This window comes from Notamacropus eugenii, chromosome 1, assembly GCF_028372415.1.
Source record: "Notamacropus eugenii isolate mMacEug1 chromosome 1, mMacEug1.pri_v2, whole genome shotgun sequence".
In the NCBI taxonomy this organism is placed as follows: domain Eukaryota; kingdom Metazoa; phylum Chordata; class Mammalia; order Diprotodontia; family Macropodidae; genus Notamacropus; species Notamacropus eugenii.
In genome coordinates, this window is record NC_092872.1 from 210,870,429 (window position 1) to 210,891,100 (window position 20,672).

A 20,672-nucleotide genomic window follows, 5' to 3' on the forward strand; every position below is an offset into this window, starting at 1 on the left:
AAAGCATTAAAACAGTCAGGAATATCTTGTCTTAGTATTAGCTCTATCCCTGACTAGTAGCTATGTGAACTTAGGCAGATCACTTTACCTCAGTTTCCTTATCTATAAAATGGGCAGAATGGAATTGTTGTATGTATCAAATGGGAGAAATGTGTATTTTAAAGCATTTATTAGAAGTTAAAATACAAATATTAGCTATTATTGTTACTCCTTCCTATAACTACCTTGTTCCTTTCTAGCCCAGGCCTTCATTCTTGAGGTAACCCAAGAAAGAGCTGTAGAAACTGGAGACCCCAATAGCCTGGCACTACTTTGAATTTGTGATCATCTGCAAATTGTGGCAAATAATATGTTGCATTTCACTGCAGCTTATTTCAAAATAGAAAATAATGGGTTGTGTCAGTAGTTCTTGAGGTCACTGAGGAACTCCTGGCTAAGGCTTTAGAAGTAGTTTTATTGTTAAAAGTTCCTTCAGATCAAGAAACCCTTGCTTCTGTAATCCTTTTGCTGCTGTCTCTTTGATGGTTCTATGGTCCCTTCCAGCTCTAAATCTGTGATCCTATGGTCCTTATTTAGTCTGCTGTATAGATAGGATTAATTAACATCCAGCCCCTGAGCCCTAGTTTTCATTCCTTCTATCATTTGAAGTATGAGTTATTCCACCTTACTCCTCCTCCCAGATATTTCATATTATATTTCTGTGTAGTTCCCAACCTCAGTTCTCATGAGACTTGATCACTGCCAAGTTCCAAGGTAGAAGGAGCACCTAACCAGAAGTCAGGGTCTAAGTTCTGATTTCTGCTCTGCTACCAATTTTCTGTATAACCTTAAGAATTACTTTACCTGCTTTGAGCTTTTATAGGTAAAGTAAAGGGGTTAATGCTGATTCCATTTCTTTATTTAGAAAATCCCCTACTGGAGCAAAATAAAAGGATAGGCTAAAAGTTTGAGAGAATGTTCAGAACTTTACAGCCTCCTTTTAAGCAGTGTTAAATAGTCACTTGAGTTTATGCTGGTGTACTCTGTATCAAGTTATTTGTTATACTGACACCCACTGAGTGAAATCATTGCAGTTGGTGAAAAATGAGTTCCTGCTGGTTGGGAAATAGCATATTATGATATATGACAGTGGTAGAATAAAACAGCATAGGAAATACATATGAACTGGTATGGAGTAAAGTAAGCAGAATCAGAAGCACAATATTCCCAAAGCCTACAATAGTGTGGGGGAAAACGTATGCCAAAATGAAGCCAAATACCTAGTCATTGGACTGACCAAGTTTTGACCCAGAGAAGATTGGTAGAAACACCTCCTTCTTTGTAGAGAGGTAGAATGTTGTATGCATTGTCAAATGAGGCCAGTGTGTAGGTTGGTTTTCCTTAGTTATTGGGGTTTTGTATTTTTGTTTTGTTTAGTTTTTTGGGGGGGTTAGATATGAGGTGTTGGGGGTTACAAGAGAACTCTCATTTAGTGGAGAACATAGGTGGACCTTTCCGGAAATGACTGATACAAAAACAAAAGGCATCAATAAAATTTATTTTAAATAAATCAACCCATCAACAAGCATTTCTTACTTACTATATGCTAGGCACTGTGTTAAGGTGATACAAAGAAAGGTAAAAATAGTCTCTGACCTTCAAACATGTTTTAAGTTGCTTTTTTTTGATTTGTCATTTTATATTTGCTGACCAGAATCAGATTCAGCCAGTAATAATGTAACTTAGTGAAGTGAAGATCTATATAAAGTTTAAGTGCATGTTTGACCTCATTAGCATAAAACTCCAAACCACAGAGTTGATCAACTTAGACAATAACTAATACAGATTATTAGTGGTAAGTGTAAATAATTTATACTTACAACAAGTAAGCATTTAATTAAACACTAAAGTGTGTGAAATAATAAAATAATTTGAGGAATAATTTAAAAACCTGTCAGAAGTTTTAGAGAAATCAGTTATGTGAAAGAACACCCCAGGTAGCTACTAAGGTTTTGGGTTGTTAGATCTCTCTGATAGGCCCAACACCGTACATCTCTGTGGGCACTGTACCCACAATTGTTGCTGCCACTACTAACTCTGGTTTCTGTAAGAACTTTGAGTTCTTGGTTCTCTAGGTACAGATATGGATAGTCTTCTACTTTCCTTAATTTTTCTCCAAAGACAGCTTTACTAGGTAATTAAGGGGAAAATAAAAGGAAACAAAAATACAAAAATTGACAAATTAGATGGCATTTGATAGCCAAATCTGTAATTTCATTGGAATTGGAACTTCTAGTGAGGAAATTTCCTTTGCCAATAAACCTGCCCTTAAGTTTGTTTTTAGAGAGTTGCCTGGGACACCTAAAGGTTAAGTAATTTGTCCATGGTCACACAACTAGTATGCATCAAAGGCAGAATTTATTCCCAGGCCTTCTCAGCTCTCAGTTCACTGTGCCCCAAAGAGATCTTATTCTAATATACTACAAATTGATTGGCCTAATATAAATTAAAAAAAAACATTTTTCTATTCTTCTCTTCAATCCTCCTTGCTAAGAAAGCCTAGAAGTGTCTAAAGTATGCCCAGTAACCACTTTTGCTATTAAATGAAGCTTAACTCCTCAGATTCCAGGTAGACTCCTCTTCCTAGTCTTACTAGTGGGCCTGCAGTCATTAATTGCAGTCATCAACACACCAATAATTCTGCCCTTATGCTGTCTTTAGGGGGTAGAGATCATTTATTTTCTTTGTTCTCCGTTTTGCACTGTCAAGTCTCTCTTCTCCCTCCCATTGGATATCCTACTAAGTTCTTGGAGGATGACTTTATTTATTAGTCAGGTGGCAGAGTGAAGATGAAATACAAAGCCTAAGCAGAATAATCAAATCTTTCCTGGCACTGGTTATCAGCTCTGCTCACTTCCCATTTTCTTTACTGATTTATGCTCTACCAGTCTCCAGACACATCATGCAACTAAAATTCTGCCATTCCACAGAGAGCAATTTGGAACTATACCTGAAGAGTTATAAAACTGTGCATACCATTTGATCTGGCAATACCACTGCTAGGTCTCTATCTCAAAGACATCCAGAAAAGGGGAAAAGGACATATTTATACAAAAATATTTATAACAGCTCTTTTTGTGGTGGCTAAGAATCAGAAATCAAAGAGATGCACATCAGTTGGGAATAACTGAACAAGCTATGTTACATGATTGTAATGGAATATCATTGTGCTATAAGAAATGGCAGGCAATATGATTTCAGAAAAACCTAGAAGGACTTGGATGAACTGATGCACAGTGAAGCAAACAGAACCAGAACTCTGTACGCAGTGACAGCAGTGTTGTTCAATGAAGAACCGTGAACGACTTAGCTATTTTCAGTACAGTGATCCAAGACAATCTCAAAGGACTCATGATGAAGCATACTATTTGAGAAAGAAAGAACTGATACTGTTTGAATGCAGACTGAAGCATGCTATTTTTCACTTTCTTTTTTTCTTTTGAGTCTTCTTGTACAAATGACTAGTATGGAAATGTTTTACATAATTGTATATATATAACTTATATCTGATTGCTTACTGTCTTGGAGGGGAGGAGAGAGAGGAAGGGATAGAATTTGGAACTCGAAACTTTAAATAAAAATTAAAGAATTGAATAAAATAAAACTAAAGTGATCACAGATAGTTTCCACTTATATTAAGAAAAGGGCCATGTTGTTATGGGAGATAATAATAACTAATATGAGATTCATCAGAGAAGGCTTTTTATTGAATTTTTTGTGAGTGACTTCTATATATCAGATTAAGGAGAAAGCTAGAACATTTCAAAGTGCAAATAACTGAGTGTGTATATTGAAGAGCATAATATTGATTTTATAATGAAGAACTGAAAGATGCTGAAATCCACATTGTATTTTTGACTTAATTGGACATAAATGATAAGGACTCTCAGAACTCCTCAATCCAGTGACTCAGCACCCTCATTTCAAAAGTAAAGAAACAAAAGCCCAGAGAGCTTCGGTGATGTGACCAAGAACACACAATTAGTAATGACAGAGCCAGGACTAGAACCTAGGCCTTCAGACACTCTGTCCAGTGTTCTGAGTACATACAATATTCTGCCTTTCTAAAAATATTTTAAAATAAATGTTCTTGGTATAAATGTTATTTAAAGTGTGACTGCAGCTTTTTCCACCTCCTTATTTTTATAAGGTGAGTTCTTGGGTGACGTGGCTGATACTCACAGCAGGCACCATGGAAGAAAAACGGGAAGTCTTCTCATATTTAGTACACATTGCAAAATGCTGCTGGAATATGGGCAACTACAATGCTGTTATGGAATTCTTGGCTGGCCTCAGGTATGGTCATTGGTGAATGAAATTAATATTAAAACAATTTCTGCAAACATTTATGTAATTCTGACATAATTGCATATAATTTTGTATCTTTCAAGTCCCATCACTGAATTGTCTTATTAGTCACTTTACATAAGCTAGTAGTATGTCATGATTTAGAAATTAGAAAATGCAGTGGATCCTGTTGACTCTTCTTTTCCTTGTTCCTGAGAGACAATACAGGGCTCAATTTCACACCAGTCATTCAGGGTCTTAATACATCACAAATTTCTGCTTTCTGTCTGCCCTTGCTGACTTGAGAGTTAGACATTCACTTTGCTGAATCCAGGCTTTGTATTTTTATAGGTCTTGGAGGTCCTTCAGTGTCATGAATTTCAAAATTTGAGATTAAATTATTTTGACCTGCATGGTAAGGGATATGGAAAATATTTTATATCAGGAACTAGAGATGTATGATCTGGACAAAAGAAAATTAAGACAAGATACAATAGTTTCTTCCAAATACTTGGAAGGCTGTCATGTGCAAGAGGAGTCAGACATTTTCCCAAGGAGGATAGAACTTCCACCAAAGGAGCATTTAGAGAGATTTCAGATCAATATAAAAAACTCTGCAAAATTTGAAGTGTTCTGCCTCTTAAAGGAGTGAGTTATTTATTATTAGAGTGTGTAAGGAAAATATGGATGGCCATCTGTCAGGGCTATTATAAAAGGATTTTCAACATTGGATGAAGAGAAAAACTAGTTCACCTCCAAGGCTCCTTCCAACTTGGGAAATCTTTACTATTCTGTCCAGTCAGCCTTCCCCCTCTCATTTCAACAATTCAACAAGGATTATCAAGCACTTACTGCGTGTTCTCACTGTTCTCACCACTATCTTTGTTAACTCTTATAGGTGCTACAAACTAGGTATTAGCTTGTGTCCCAGATAGCCTTCCTGGCTCAGTGGGATAATACTCTATTCCTATGCTCCCAACAAAGTAACACCAGATAATGTGTTACAAAGAGGCCCTATCCAATGGGGTTTTAATGTCTTCACCACATCTCTCAGCAAGGTCTGTGAGATACTCTGCTTACCTTCCTGTTTGGCACGTTCCTCCAGTCTTCTCACAAATGAGCAAGTCTGAGTTCCAAGAAACTGATCATCACTACTTGGTGGTCTTGGGTAACCCTGTACAAGAGAAATAGACTTCTACTTACTTTTTTAGCTCTTGAGCCCCCATCTTCTATGTTTTCTATCTATACAACAGCCACTCACAGTAATAACACTTTTAGATCTTAAACATAGCCATTTGCTTAATAATAAAGCAAAGGAAATATTATTGTGGATATTAACATGTCAAAGTAAATATATAAGTCATAAAATATAAATATAAAGCTGTATCACAATATACTCAATAGCTGTGGCAAGGAGTGGACACATACCTATGAGAAACTGTATTGGAAACATGGGTGAGGGGAATCCCCTTGCTTAGAGTAACTCACTAAACTCCAGATTTCAGTGTTACTGCACCACATGAAATTATTTCTCCGCTAACTGCTTGAGCAAAGCCTCCATAAGCTCCTTTAATTAACCATCACCCTTAAAAGAACATTTAGAAAATGTTAGCTCTTAACATGAATAGCAGTTCTCTATAAGACATGCAAATTCCAAGCTCATCAAATTGGCTATTGCTGGACTAGATCAGCCAGTTATGAACTTTCCCAAATCTTTTGCTGTCAAATCAGAACAGAGCTCATAACACCACAGTTCAGGTTCAACTCACCAGGACACCCCAGCAGTTGCAAAGCCTCTGATTTTTACCTACTTATGGTATAACTATTAAAAACACATGCATCATTCATAGATTTCAAGCTAGAATGGACCTTAGAGTTATCATTAATTATGACTGTAGTTCTCTCTTTTTTGAAAATATTTTATTGTATATTTCTTAAAATTAAATCTGTGCTAGAATCTATTCCTGATCTTTTGGGCTCTGTGGTTCCCAGAGAGCTATGAGTGCTTTTTAACTTTCAGGAGAAGGCGGCTAAAATTGCTTTCTCATATAATGTTAGTTGAATCAGTAAAGCAAAGAGCCAGTTCATGTAGAATTGTAATTGTTTATTCTGAGTTGTTTTACTTCTCCTTCATCCACCAAATTAATGTCTGTTTGCAATAGGTCAAGGAAAGTTTTAAAGATGTGGCAGTTTATGGACCAGTCTGACCTTGAAACCATGAGAAGCCTGAAGGATGCAATGGCTCAGCATGAATCTTCCTCTGAGTACAGGAAAGTGGTGAACCGGGCTCTGAATATTCCTGGCTGTAAAGTGGTTCCTTTTTGTGGGGTCTTTTTAAAGGAACTTTGTGAAATTCTAGATGGAACATCTGGATTTATGAAACTTTGCCCACGGTATAACTCACAAGATGAAACTTTAGAGGTAATTCCTTTCAAAACTATAATGATTACAACCTATCTCCTTTGTGTGTGTGTGTGGTTTTTTTTTTTAACTAATTAGCATTAATTAAAGGGGATATTTTGTTGCTATTATATTTATTGTTGGTTCTTAACATGTCACTAACACCTCCCAAACACCTCCAAGAACTATAATAGGCACTTAACTAAAGCTAGTTGACTGGCAAAATACTGCTTCTCTGTACTCAGGGGCCTCATAGGACCATACATCTGGACCTGGAAGGGATTTCAGAGATTACCTATCTACTCCAGCCCCTTTATGTTACAGATGAGGGCAGGGAGGTCCAGGGAGATTATTTCCTTGCCTAAGGACACATAGCCAGTACAAGTCAGAGATGAACATCACAGAAGGAGGATTTGAACTCACATCCTCTCACTCCAGAGTCAGTGTTCTTTCCACGCAGCCATGCTGCCTTCTTGTGTTCTACAAAGGGTAATATTCTGAAAAGAAAATCTAGGTGCTGACATAGGAAGAGAGACTTTAGGAGGAAAACGGTTTAATTGATTTTCTGGACTTTAAAACTCATGTGGTCTTTTGATTTTTCCTTGTGGAGAATGACTATAGAGCAACAAAGAAGTCTCTTACAGGATGGAATAACTCACTTTAATCATACAAAATAATAATGCTTCTTAATAAGAATATCTGGCATTTATATAGTACTTTAAGTTTACAAAATACTTTATAAATATTATCTTCACAATAACCCTGAAAGGCAGGTAGTGTAACTATCCCCATTTTACATATATGAAAATTAGATAGTCAGAGGTTAAAAGACTTGGCCCAGGGTCGCAAAGCTAGTGTTAGAGGCTGAATTTGAATGTGGGTCTTCCTGACTCCTGGTCCCATGTTCTGTCCACTGTACCATCTAGCTGCCCTATCCTTAGAAGAATTAGCTCCAGACTTCCATTCATTGCTGCCTGATATCTCCCAAGGCCATTACAAGTTCTTCAAGACCCTGAGAATAGGAGAGATGCTGTACACTTGAACTCTAAGATATCTGGGTGGGTTGAATTAAGAGCCAGAAAGAATAAGAAAGAAGGATAGGAAACCCCCTTTCAGGTGCTTAAAAGAAATTGGAGGTTTGAAAGTTGCAGGGAATAGAAAACCTTGAAGACCTTAGAAGGAATATCAGGAAACTTGGTGTTTTTTTATGGCAGATGAAAGATGTCTCATTGCCCATCATTTTCACAGTAACAGAGGCTGATAGTGACTCACTGACATTTGTGCCTTTGCAAAGGACTACAGACCTCTCCTCTGAGTCCTGGGGCATTCTGTGTCATTCTGGACAACAAAAGCAATACATGTGACACAGTGACTGAGACTTAAATGTACCTGGATGAGTTGCAGGTAGTGTGAAGCAAAGCAGCTCCTACCATTCTAGTCATATCTCTTTTCCTATAAGCTCTGAATCTGGGGGCAGAAAAGCAGAAAATAGGAGGTAATGTGATTTTGTGGAAAGAATGCTGAATTTGGATGACCTTGGATTGAATTTTGGCTTCATTACCTTTGTAACTTTGGACAGATCACTTGACCTCCGTGGGCCTCAGTTTCTTCATCTGTAAAGCAAAGTTGCTTTACTTCTTAGGTACTTGCCACCTCTAAAAATGTGTTCCCATGGGGAAAAAAATCATAGCACGTCCTCCAAATAAACACTGTAACTCTGTTCTTAAGGCAGAGAGAAGCAAACCTACTGTCATGTTGGCAGCTGGCCGTAGCTCTGGCTTCTAGTGTGAAAAAGATTCCAAAAGAAAGAGAGCCACACATTCAGGACATAAAGCTCAGCTTGCACAGAAAGAAAATATTCTATTGCCTTTGCAACTGACAAAGGCCAAGTGACTTTTTCATGGGGATCTTAAATTTAAACTCAACTACTTAATTAATTGTGTTCTTTTAGTCTCCCTTTCTCCCTTTGGTTTCAGTGCATAGATAAACCAGTCTACTTATGTAGCAGTAGATTTTTCTCTTTTAATTTAAAGTGAAATGTTTACTCTTCAATGTGACAGAAGTTACTTTAGTGAAAAGCAGAATGAAGTTGAGTATTTAAAATAGAGAAATGAAAAGCTCAAGAACCCTGTGGCCTCTTGTTTGCTTTCAAGTACAACATGCTATTATTTTTTCGCAATTGTAAAGTCAGAACAGCCTAAGCAAAGTAGGTTACTTGGTCATGCAGTATTTAGTCGCATTTTCAAATCTAAATGTATTTCTTTCTAGTTTGTAGCTGATTACAACGGACAAGATAATTTCTTACAACGAGTAGGGCAAAATGGCTTAAACAACCCGGAGAAGGAATCCACCGTTAACAGTATTTTTCAAATTATCCGAAGCTGCAATCGCAGTCTGGAACCTGAAGAAGAAGACAGCTTTAGTGAAGGCGATGATTCAAGGAAAAACTCCTTGAAGGATAAAACCCGATTGCAGTAGGTTCCCCTTTTTTCAAGAGAAAATATTAGTTATTTGTGCTTTCTGAGTATTTATTTCTCTTATTCAAGTTTGTATTTAGATGAGCTTTATGAATTTACCTCATTAATAAAAAAAAAAAAAGACAAAATCCTGGGTTAGGTACTAGGTGCCTTGGTTTCTAGTCTCACCTGTGCCACTCAGTTAGCTGTGTGACCTTTTGCAAGTTAAAATTAACTTCTCTGGGCCTTTTCCCTCACCTGAGTAGTGAAGAGATTGGGCTACATAATTTAACTTCTCTGAATGTCCTTATATTGGACCTTGCCTGTTCTAAACTTCTTTTCTAATTTAGCAGCTTTAATAAAATAGTTGCTTGCAAATGAGACCCTTCCGTTTGTTACATGAAATTTTAGAAACCATGTGGCCATTAATTTCAACACTAGAACTATGATATCCTTTTTTGAGAATCTGCTGTGACTTGAAAATATCTGGTTGTTTTTTAAGGTGAAAAATGCTTTTACATTTACTCTTACAAATGAAAGTGATTTACATGTGATCACTGGCTGATTATAAGTATTTTACATCAAGTTTGCATTGCTAGCTAGGCACATACTGCTTGCATGACCTAGGCTTCAGATTAGATAAGATTCTACTCAAGGTTAGAACCATTTTAAAATCATTCAGAACTATTAGAACTATTAGCTTTCATATAAACAAAATCCTGCTAAGTGGGAACAGTTATCCACCAAGAATTCAGAATAGTGTTTACATTTTCCTGATTTGGGTTTTACCTGATTATAACAGTATAAATTTAGTCTGCTAATCATTTCCTTCCCATTGTCCCTCCTCTATATACAAAAGTTCTAATCTTAAACTTTACCAGAGAGAATTCAAATAAAACCAAAAGTAAAGAAGACACAGTTGTCCCCAGGAATAGAGTGAAACAGCTGATGAATAGTGAGCTCAGACTCTATAACCTCTTGTGTGTATGTATATGACTTATTCATCTCTTCTTCCTCCTCCTCCTCCTCCACATGCTATGGTAGACTGCCATTCATTGGTAGGATGATAATATGAGCAAGGAAATAAATACAAGATCCTTTACCCCTCAAGCAGGAGTTGAAATTTTCAATTTAATCCCACGGCAAGTTCCTACATGGATCCTGTGATCACTAAGGGTGAGATAGTGAAACATAGATCAGATATCTATGTCTGATCTCCTAAAGTCTTTGTATTGTGGTTAGGCTCCATAATTTCCAGGTCTAGAACCCTCTTTTCTCTTCTCTTTTTCCCATCTTTCAGTGTTTCCTAGTTCATACCTATTTAGTTCCCCAGTGCAACTAAAAAAGACCTGCTTGAAATAGGTCCTTTTATTATATCTACCGTAATGACTACTTTCTGTTTTCCTCCTTAATCAATGACTGATATTACTCCCAGAAAAGAGGGTGAAAAATATTTTGCAAACATCAATCACTGTCCTCCTATCGGATTTGATTAGACTTTATTTGAAGTGTTTTATAGTATCATTCTCAGAATGTAGAACTCACTTTATGTGCATTTACATTCAAAATATCTAGCTTTCTAGTCAGAGAAGGGAAATTTCCTGAATAGTGACGGTCTTTGGAAATGTTTTGTGGATGAGCCCAAATTCAAGAATTCTGGGATCTGACCATCTAGTGCGAGAAGGGCATTCCCCTGAGGCAGCATACCAAAATGTTCAAATCCTGCCTCTCCCACTAGTTGTGTGAATCACTTAATCTCTCTGTGCCTCTGTTTCTTCATATGTAAAAGGATGATAATATTTGTTGTATCTACTTCATAAAGTTGTTGTGAAGGTAAAATGGGATAATATTCATGTACATAAAGTATTTTCAGTCTTTAAAATGATATACAGATGTCCCTTATGGAGGTTCAAACCTGTATCTAGTTTGACCCCTGAACCTTGTAACTGGTAAATAGCTTCCTAGGCTTCTGGTTGAGTCTCCTAAAGAACTTCCGTCTCTTAGTATGTAAAACTGCAGAGCACTTTCTTCCCAAAAGAATCAGGCTCCCTGCGTCAGAAATTCAATAAGGAATCATTTAAAAAAGGGAAACTACTAGTTTCCTGTTTGAAATGAATGTATTCAATTAGATGTGATTGTCAGTCTTGTTTTAGGCAATAGGCTTTGGTCCCTAGAAGAATGCTTTTTAATGGAATTATTAACATCTGGGATTGGTTTCTTTTGAATTTTAAAATAAAAGCTGACGTTAAAGAAGACATTTACGTTATTTATGCCATTTACACACCACTGAGCAGCAGAATTGGGCTACAGAAAAGGCTCGTCGTTTGTCTTTTCTAGACATTTATTTCATGCTCGTAATTTCTCTTTGCAAAATGTATTTAGCTGAAAACTCAAATTGAATATAGAATGTGGAAAACACAATTTCCTTTCGTGAAAAAAAATTAACAGTAATAATTCAAATTTATTTAATCATCAGAATTTATTGACACTGTTGTTTATCTCATGATTTTTATGCTCTGCAGGAAGTGCTGTTTGAGCATGTTCAGGGTGGGAGGGCAAGCATCCCCTTCCACTTCAGAGCTATAAGCAAGATGACTGCCTTCACCTGCTTAGATTCTTGTTTCTTCACGGCAGCCTAACCCTGACTGAATCGTAGTAAACTGAAAAAGGACTAAACAGTATTGAGAATGATGGAAACAAGTCTACCACAAAGTTCTTTGTGTTTCTATTGTTGTAGTCACTGTGTGGATTGTTTCCTTGGTTCTGCTCACTTCACTCTATGTCAGTTCATCTACATCTTTTCACACTTGCTTTCCTCATTTGCCCCTGTACTGACTTCATTCTTTTCCCTACCCCATCTTAACCCCTTGTTAAGTTAGCTCAGTTCCATGCTGTTCTCTTTTCTCAAGTTTCCTGCCCCTTTATCCTACTGAAAATCTGCCCTTCCAAACCCCAGCTAAGCTTAGACTACTCTCATCACCCTCTGCTTTCACTCCTATTCATGTGGTACTGAAAGAAGCTGGAGAAAACCACAGAGCTGTGCTGCCTGGGGCCGCTATAAATTTGTTAATACACAAGGATGAGATTTTTACGTCATCTCATCTGGGCCCTCACAGTAGTAAGGCCTTCCATAATTGATTCACTAAACCACTCACCACAGTGATTTTCCAAACCTTTTCATCTCTCCTTAAACCTCCCATGGCTCCCTCTTTCCCCACCCTCTCAGCTGAGAACCTTGCGTCCTATTTCATTGAAAATTTAACTCTTACCAAGAGCTCTCTCTTTTCTCCTCCTCCTCATCTCATATAACTCAGATGATTAAACTTACTTTTGGTGATTAGGGCTATGTAAAGAATTGGTTGCCCCAGGATCAAGTACCCTAGCTTGTTTACCTTGGCTTTTCAGAAAACATAGTGTTCTCCCTGAAAACAAGTCTCTAATGTGTAGAATCTTCCCCAGTCATTATGAAATTCACCTCTCCTATAATATACTAAATAGTTTCGCTAACCTCTATACCTAGTTTTGATTCTATACTGAGTTGCTTCAGTGATTAATGAGCCCCTCCCCTAGAATCCCTTATTCTTTACATCCCAATCTCAATACTTCCTTCATTCCTAGTACATTAACCATAAACCCTGCTAAAGCTCCACCAATCATTTTCTCTGCTCCTTTTCCCAATTCGCTTTTTCCTGTCCCCACCCCCAAACCCCAACCCCCATGCAAAGAATATTTCCTTGCCATTTCAGGGTCCTTCTACTACTTCCATATGTCAAAAACTTAAATAATATCATTTCATTCTCTCCTTTCTCTCCTTTTTAATAGTGGGTATGCTTACTCTTTACCTTGATTAATTCTTACCAGAATGAAAATTAGGATCTTATCAATTTTACACAACAAAATTTCATATTTTTATAATTTTATATCTTTGAACTAGTTATAATTAATTATTGAAAAAGATTCTTCTGGGTACATGTGAGAAATCATTTTAATTTTTTTATCATTTTAGCTCAATCATAATTATGTATTTGTCACTTAAAAGACCTAGAAATTCCACTTTAGATATCTATACTATCACAAATTATTGAGGATATAGTTAAAACCAATTAAATAACTTCTATATTTTATATTTCCAGAAGCCACTCTATTTCTCTACTGATTTGGAATCCATAGTTAAATAAGAAGTGTAATGTTGTTATGTTAGCCTTGTACTGTATTCATTTCATCTTATAATCATTAGACTATAGAGCTAATCACTGGTAATTTTTGTGATCTCACTTCCAATATAGATTCATAATTGGAGAGCTGTCTGATTCAGAAAGTGATATTTTTGAGCAGGCAAAAGAATGGGATTTCCATGGAACGGAAGAAGAGCAGAAAGCATTCAACCATGGAACAGAGCTCATTCCCTGGTATGTGTTGTCTATTAGAGCTGATGTCCACCAGTTCATACTCCAAGGAGCCACCGTCATTCACTATGACCAGGATGCACATCTGTCCGCACGCTGTTTTCTTCGACTTCAGCCTGATAATAGTACTTTGACCTGGATAAAGCCTACAACTGCCTCACTAGCCAGTGCTAAAGCCAAATTAGGCATCACAGGAAACATAGCTGAGCCTTGCAAACTTCAGTCACTTGGTAATACTGGATTAAACGGATTGGTGGAAGGTTTCTTGGATTTGTTTTCAGTCAAGGCTGTGTACATGGGACATCCTGGCATCGATATGCACACTGTGTGTGTTCAAAATAAACTCAGTAACATGTCCCTCTTAGAGAATAGTGTGACACTGCTTTATGGGCTTCAAACTACTGATAATAGATTATTACACTTTGTGGCACCAAAGCACACTGCTAAAATGTTATATGATGGATTATTAGAATTAACAAAAGCTGTAAGAAAAATGAGGAAATTTCCTGACCAGCGACAACAGTGGCTAAGGAAGCAATATGTCAGCCTCTATCAGGTAAGACATTTAGTATTACCTTCCATTAATGGTACGTCTCCCTCTACATTATTGATACCTATGCAGAGAAAGATAAACAATCAGAATTTTACTTAATTGCAATTTTAGCTGCAAAACTTTGTAATTAGTGAAATGTCAGTATGTGTTAGTGACTAAACATACATTGGCAACGTTAGAGCTGGATTGTCAGATGCTCGTACAGTCCCCTAACAGCCTGTGTAACTTTAGAAAAATCACTTAATATTCTGTAGATATTAAGTTTTTAAGGTTAAAAAAATCTAAAATTGGAGACCATATTATACATACACGTATACACGCGTACATATGGATACCTGTGTATGTGCGTATGTTTATAGAGGCATGCGTCGTTTTAATGTACTTTACTTTATTGCACTTCACAGATATTACAATTTTTACAAACTCAAGGTTTGTGGCAATCCTGCATTGAGCAAGTCTATCAGTACCATTTTCCCAACAACCTGTGCTCATTTTATGTCTGTGTAATATTTTGGTAATTCTCACAGTATTTCAAATGTTTTCATTATTATTGTATTTGTTATGGTAATCTGTGATCAGTGATCTTTGATGTTACTATTACAATTGTTTTAGTGTACCATGAACTGTACCCACATAAGATGGCAAACTTAATTGATAAATGCTGTATGTGTTCTGCCTACTCCACCAACTGTCCATTCCTCAGTCTTTCTGTGTCTCCTCTGGCCTTCCAGTTCTCTGAGGCACAGCAATATTGAAATTAGGCCAATTAATAATCCTAAATTGGCCTTTACGTATTCAAGTGTCATGAAGAGTCGATCTTGTGGCAAATCGCATTGTCTTATTTTAAGAAGTTGCCACAGCCACCTCAGCCTTCAGCAACTACCACCCTGATCAGTCAGCCAGCAGCATCGAGGCAAGACCTTCCATCAGTTAAAAGGTTATGACTCTGAAGGCTCAGATGATGGTTAACATTTTTTAGCAACAACTTTTTTTTTAACTAAAGTATGTACCTTTTTTAGACAAAAATACTATTGCACACTTAACCAACTAGAGTCTACTGTAAATATAACTTTCATTTGCACTGGGAAACCAAAAAAAATTCTAACTTTATTGCGATATTTACTTTATTGTGGTGGTCTGGAATGGAACCCACGATGTCTCTGAGGTATGCCTGTATTTATGTGTATTCCCCCCCAAAAAAAAAAAATTCCTCCTAGAATCACAAATGTCAAACTGGAAGGGTCCTCAGAAGCCTTGAAACTCAGAGTGGGGATTTGAACCCAGGATTCTCAGTAGTTGTAGCTGTCAGTTTTCCCTGGCCTATTAGTTTTTGGATAACTCATTAATCCTAATTAGGATTAACTTTTTTAGGAATGGCTATTTTATCATACTAGCTAGTGGTAATAACAGGGTGAGGGCTGAAGAATGAAGAAAAGTTAAATCCTAAATTTTGAAAAAATTCAGGTTATACTCAAGGTCAATCTATGTGCTTCATTGTATAATGGAATGTTGTGGGCAATATCTCACCAAACTAAGCAAATCCTGGCCATATTTGTATCTAATTTTAAACTAAATATGGTTGTATTAATTAGATCACAGAAAAATTCCTTCAGCCGGAGAGTGAAGATGCAATTTAAAAAATTAAGCCACCATATTTTTGTATAACATTATTAAACAAGTCCTGTGTGCCAAATATTATTGTAGGTACTGAGAATTATAAGATAATAGTCAAAAATGGTCCCCAGCCTCAACAAACTAATTGGAGGGAGATAACATATAGATGTGTACAAAATAGATACAATGTGATGGAGAGTGGAGGTGGAGGGAACCTACCAGCTAAACTTCATGTGGAAGGTAGGGCTTGAACTAAACCTGACAAATGGAGGTGAGTCCTTCCCATAGATGCAGGAGAGGAAATACCACATGGGAGAAACAATAAGATGCCCTGTTTAGACCATTGTGTGTATGGAGTGGAATAAGGTACAATAACACTGGAAAGGTGGTTTGAGGGCAGTTTGTGAAGAAGGCCTTATATGTCAAATAGAAAAATTTATATTTGATCCTAAAGGTTATTAATAGTGAGCCACTGAAGTTTAGTGGGTAGGGGATTCCTGTGGTCAGACCTGTACTTTAGGAATGACCCTTTGGCAGCTATACAGATGATAGATTGAAAGGAGGAAAGATCTGAGGCAAGACCCATTAGGAAGCTATTGCAGTAGCCTCGACCAGAGGAAAGGAAGTCTTTAACTAGAATGACAGTTATATGACCAAAGACATGGAAACAACTGTTAGGGAGGCTGGGGAGCAGAAATTACAGATTTGGCAACTAAATGCCTATGTGGGGTGAATAAGAATCCAGACCTGAGGATGGCACTGAGGTTTCAAACTTAAATGACTAGAACAGTAGTATTACCCTCAACAAAATGGGGAAATTCTGAAAAGCCATTGATCTGAAGAGAAAGGTAAGTTATGTTTTAGATTTGTTGAGCTTAAGTTATTATGGCACATCCATTGTGAGTCCAATAGGCAGTTGGTAATGCCAGACTAAAGCCTTGAAGAAAAACTGGTGCTCGACATAGATGCATAAAGAGGATAATTAAATCCTTGGGAAATAATGTTGACAATAAATCATAAGGCAGAAAGGGAACAGGCCCAAGACAAGGCCTGTTGGAGTACACCTAAGGGGCATGTTTTAGATTATGATTCATCAAAGTAGACAGAGAAGTAATGGTCAGATATATAAGCCAACATACAGGTTGAAGGAGATACCAGCAGTCAGCAGTGTCAGATGGTGCTGGGAAGTCAGTACTCGCTATGTGTACCGTGATAGTCCCTGGGGACGCAAAGACAATACATGAAGCAGTCTTTGCTTCCAATGAGGGAGATGGTGTGTGTGCGCACGCGTAAGTGTATATATAATTACACCAGAATAAATACTCAAAGAATCCATTAGATTGTGAGCTCGTTGAAGGCAAAGATAATTTTATGTCTCCCCAGTGTTTAGTGTATTACCTGGCTTGTAGTAGGCATTAATAAATGTTTATTGACTTGACTGAATGTAAGCTAGTTAATTGAAAGATAATTAGTGAGGAAGAGTGAAAGCTAGTAGTTGGTCTAGAAAAGATCATTGTTTGGCAATTAAGAAATAACTGGTAACTTTGGAAAGGTCAGTTCCTAATGTGAGATTGGAAGCCACACAATAGAAGACTTAGCAGAGAGGAAGAGAAAGCACCTGGCACAGAGAGGTTTTTCCAGAAGTTTGGCTGCAAGAGAGAGAAAAAGTATAGGATAATAGATGACAAAGATAGAGCCTTGTAAGGGAATTTTTCAAGATGGAGTCGAGAGGAGACTTAAATATGTTTTTATACACTAAAATTGAGAAGAAATTGAAAATTACAGGAAGGGGAGAGAGGTTGGGATAATAGTGGGGAAATCTACTGAAAAAGACAAGGGGGAATGGGATCAAGGGCACATGTAGAAGGTTTGGCCTTGGCTTTCACCAAAGTTTGGAATAAAGGAGAAGCTAATGAGGTATAATGGCAAGAGGCAGTGGATGAAGATGAGGGGAAAGAGGGAGGTCATGGTGAATGCCCTCTGTTTTCTCATCAAAGTAGGAGACAAGGTCTTCAACTATGAGAGTGGGAAAAGATTTCAGTAGAGAAAAGGAGCTGTGGAAAGACTGTTGTCAAGAAGGGGCTAGAGAATGGATTTGGAGTACAAGGATTACCTTGCTGCAGTGAAGGCCCAAATGAGATTAAATAACCTAAATTTGTAGTGCATCCACTGAGTGCAGTTGTAACATTTTCTAGCTCTTTTTAGACGTCTGTGAGGAGAAGTGGAGGAGGTAGAGTGTGGGAGTAATCTAGGGTTGAGAACGGGTAAGGGCAAGTGGTGACAGAAAAAGAAAACAGGGAACTCAGTAGTGGAAGATGGTATAGCTTTAATGTCCTTCTTTCTGAGGAGCTTCTCAGTTGTGTCACATTCAGTGTTGTATTTGTAACCATGTTGTTCTGTGTAGGAGGATGGAAGATTTGAAGGTCCAACTTTGGCTCATGCTATTGAACTGTTTGGTGGCAGACGTTGGACTACAAGAAATACAAGCCCGGCAACACTGTCTAAAAGTGTGGAGAAGTCTGTTGTCCAAAGGAACAACACCCTTGGGATAAGTGCAAATAAGAAAAAGAAAAAAATCCTTATGAGGGTAAGAGTTGGACACTTGATCATATTTCACATCAGTGCATGCTTAGTGAACAACTGTAATGTGCACCAAGCCAGCTGCCGTGGGGGATATGAAAGGAGAAGAGAACATGCTCTCTGCCTTCTCCTTATAAATTATAACTTAGTTGGAGAGAAAAAATTTCAGTACAAACTTTTAAAACTACTAAATTATGTGGTGGAGACTATAAGGTGCAAGAAATATTTCATTCATTTCCTATAGGAGGTGGCATTTGTGTTGAGGGATTCTGTAAGATAAGATGAGGAAGGAGTGAAATTCACTGTGGGGGTCAGCTTGACATGTAAGGGAAACAGCAAGCATACTAGTTGGACTAGAGTACAGAGCATTTGAAAAAGAATAATGTGTATTAAGCCAGAAAAACACATGGGAAGCAGATTGTCAAAGGGGAATTGGTATTTGATCCTAACAAGAATAAGAAATCGATGAAAGCTTCTTAAGGAGAGTAACATAATCTGACCTGTAATATTAGAGTATCAGTTTGGAAGCTGTGTGAAGGTGGATAGGAAAGGAGAAAAGGCAGGAGTATGAATAATGAGGCTTTTACAACAATCCTAGTCAGAGTGATCTTCTTAAGGCATGAGTCTGACCATGTTCCTTTCCTACTTGGTTGTATTAGTAGCTACCTCTTACCTCCAGGTTCAAATACAAATACAAAATCTTTTGGCTTTTAAAGCCCTTGACAACTTGGCCCCTCACATAGTACAGTGCTCCATCTCTGGATTTTGCCATTTCAATGACTGTCTCCCATGCCTGGAATTCTCTCCTTCCTCTCCTGTCTTAATTTTCCTTTGTTCTCAAATACTTAGTTTTTGAAGCTTTGAATCTTAATACTTAGTTTTCCTTCAGTAATCAGTTCAAATCCCACTTTCTCCAAGAGACTGTCTCTGCTAGCATCTACCATCAGTGCTAATATCTTCTCTCTAAGTTACCTCCTACTAGATAGATAGATAGAAAAATAGATATAGATATATACATATACATATATAAATAGTTATTTGCATGGTATATCTCTCATTAGAATGTGAGCATCTTGAAAGCAGGGACTGTTTTTGCCTTTCTTTGTATCACCAGCACTTAGCACAATGCCTGGCATATAGTAGGCACTTAATAGATGCTTGTTCTTGATTGAGAGTGAAGAGGGTTTGGATAGGGTAGCAACCATTTAAGTGGAGAGAAAGGAGTGGATATAAGATATTTTTGAGGTAGAATCAGCAAGATTTGGCAACTGATCAGTAAATTAAATGAGTAGCAAGCTAAATAATATACGTAAAGCCCTTTGCAAACTTGTAGCTCTTATTAGCTATGATGTTAGCTTTTATTAGTTGTATTTATCAGTCAATCATATTAAGCATCTACTAGGTGGCAATATTTACAAAACATTAAAAAACGAAAACATTGTAGTTTGGCAGGAAGTACACTAGCAAGTGGGGAGGATTATCAAAATAGAATTCTTGTGAGAGGTCCTACCTGAGCTGCACCTAAGAGGAAACTAGGGGTTTTGAGAGGTGTGGTTAAAGAAGTGCTTTCTAGAGATGGGGGCTAGCCAGTGTAAAGCCACCGAAACTGGAAATGGAGTCTCCAGTGCAAGAAGCAGCAAGAAGACCACTATACCTAGAAGAATGTATAATAAAACTGTGAAGGTAGTTGGGGGCCAGCTGTGGAGGTGTTCAACACCACACTGAGGCGCTATATTTTATCCTAGAAATAATGTGGAGCCTTTGCAATTTATTGGGGGAGGGGGAGGGGTGTCATAGTTAGACCCATGCTTTACAAAAATCATTCTGACCAACATACAGAAGATAGGTTAGCATGTGGAGAAAGTAAAGACAAAGAGACCAATTAGGAGGTCATTACAGCAGTACGGGTGAGAAGTGAGGGCCCAAACTATAGTGGTGCTTGAATAGGGAGACTGGGACAGGTGCAAGAGATGCTGTGGAGGTAAAAAACCAACAAAATCTGGCAACTCATTGAGTATCTACATATCCGCTGAGAGAGTGAGAATAAGGAATTGAGGAGCATGCTGAGGTTGGGAATGCTAAGGCCTAGAAGAATTAAAGTACCCCAATTAGAAGATAGGTGTGTTTTAAGGGGAAAATAGTTTTGGATATGATGAGTTTGATGAGTTTGTCTTTGGGCCTTCTTTGAAGTGTCCAGTAAGGAGTTAGTCAACTCAAAAGAGTTAACTGGAGCTCAGGAGAGAGACTAAAGTTGGATATGTATATCTGAGATTCATCTGTAGAGAGATGATGATTAAACTTATATTAGCTGATGGAAAGTCACTGAAAGTGTAGCAA

General features: G+C 37.5%; 1 protein-coding gene across 7 annotated transcripts in view; it reads left to right on the forward strand.

The window, feature by feature from the left end:
- PLCE1 (phospholipase C epsilon 1) overlaps window positions 1–20,672 on the forward strand; it is a 322,319-nt gene that overhangs the window by 206,315 nt on the left and 95,332 nt on the right. For all 7 annotated transcript variants that reach the window (XR_011970818.1, XM_072625626.1, XM_072625644.1 and 4 more), the window contains 5 exons: window positions 4,190–4,335; window positions 6,489–6,747; window positions 8,995–9,200; window positions 13,469–14,144; window positions 18,160–18,342. Coding sequence is in view for 6 of the 7 variants with exons in the window: in XM_072625626.1 (XP_072481727.1) it covers window positions 4,190–4,335; window positions 6,489–6,747; window positions 8,995–9,200; window positions 13,469–14,144; window positions 18,160–18,342 (1,470 nt within the window). In the remaining variant the exon portion in view is untranslated. The remainder of the gene's footprint in view (window positions 1–4,189; window positions 4,336–6,488; window positions 6,748–8,994; window positions 9,201–13,468; window positions 14,145–18,159; window positions 18,343–20,672) is intronic.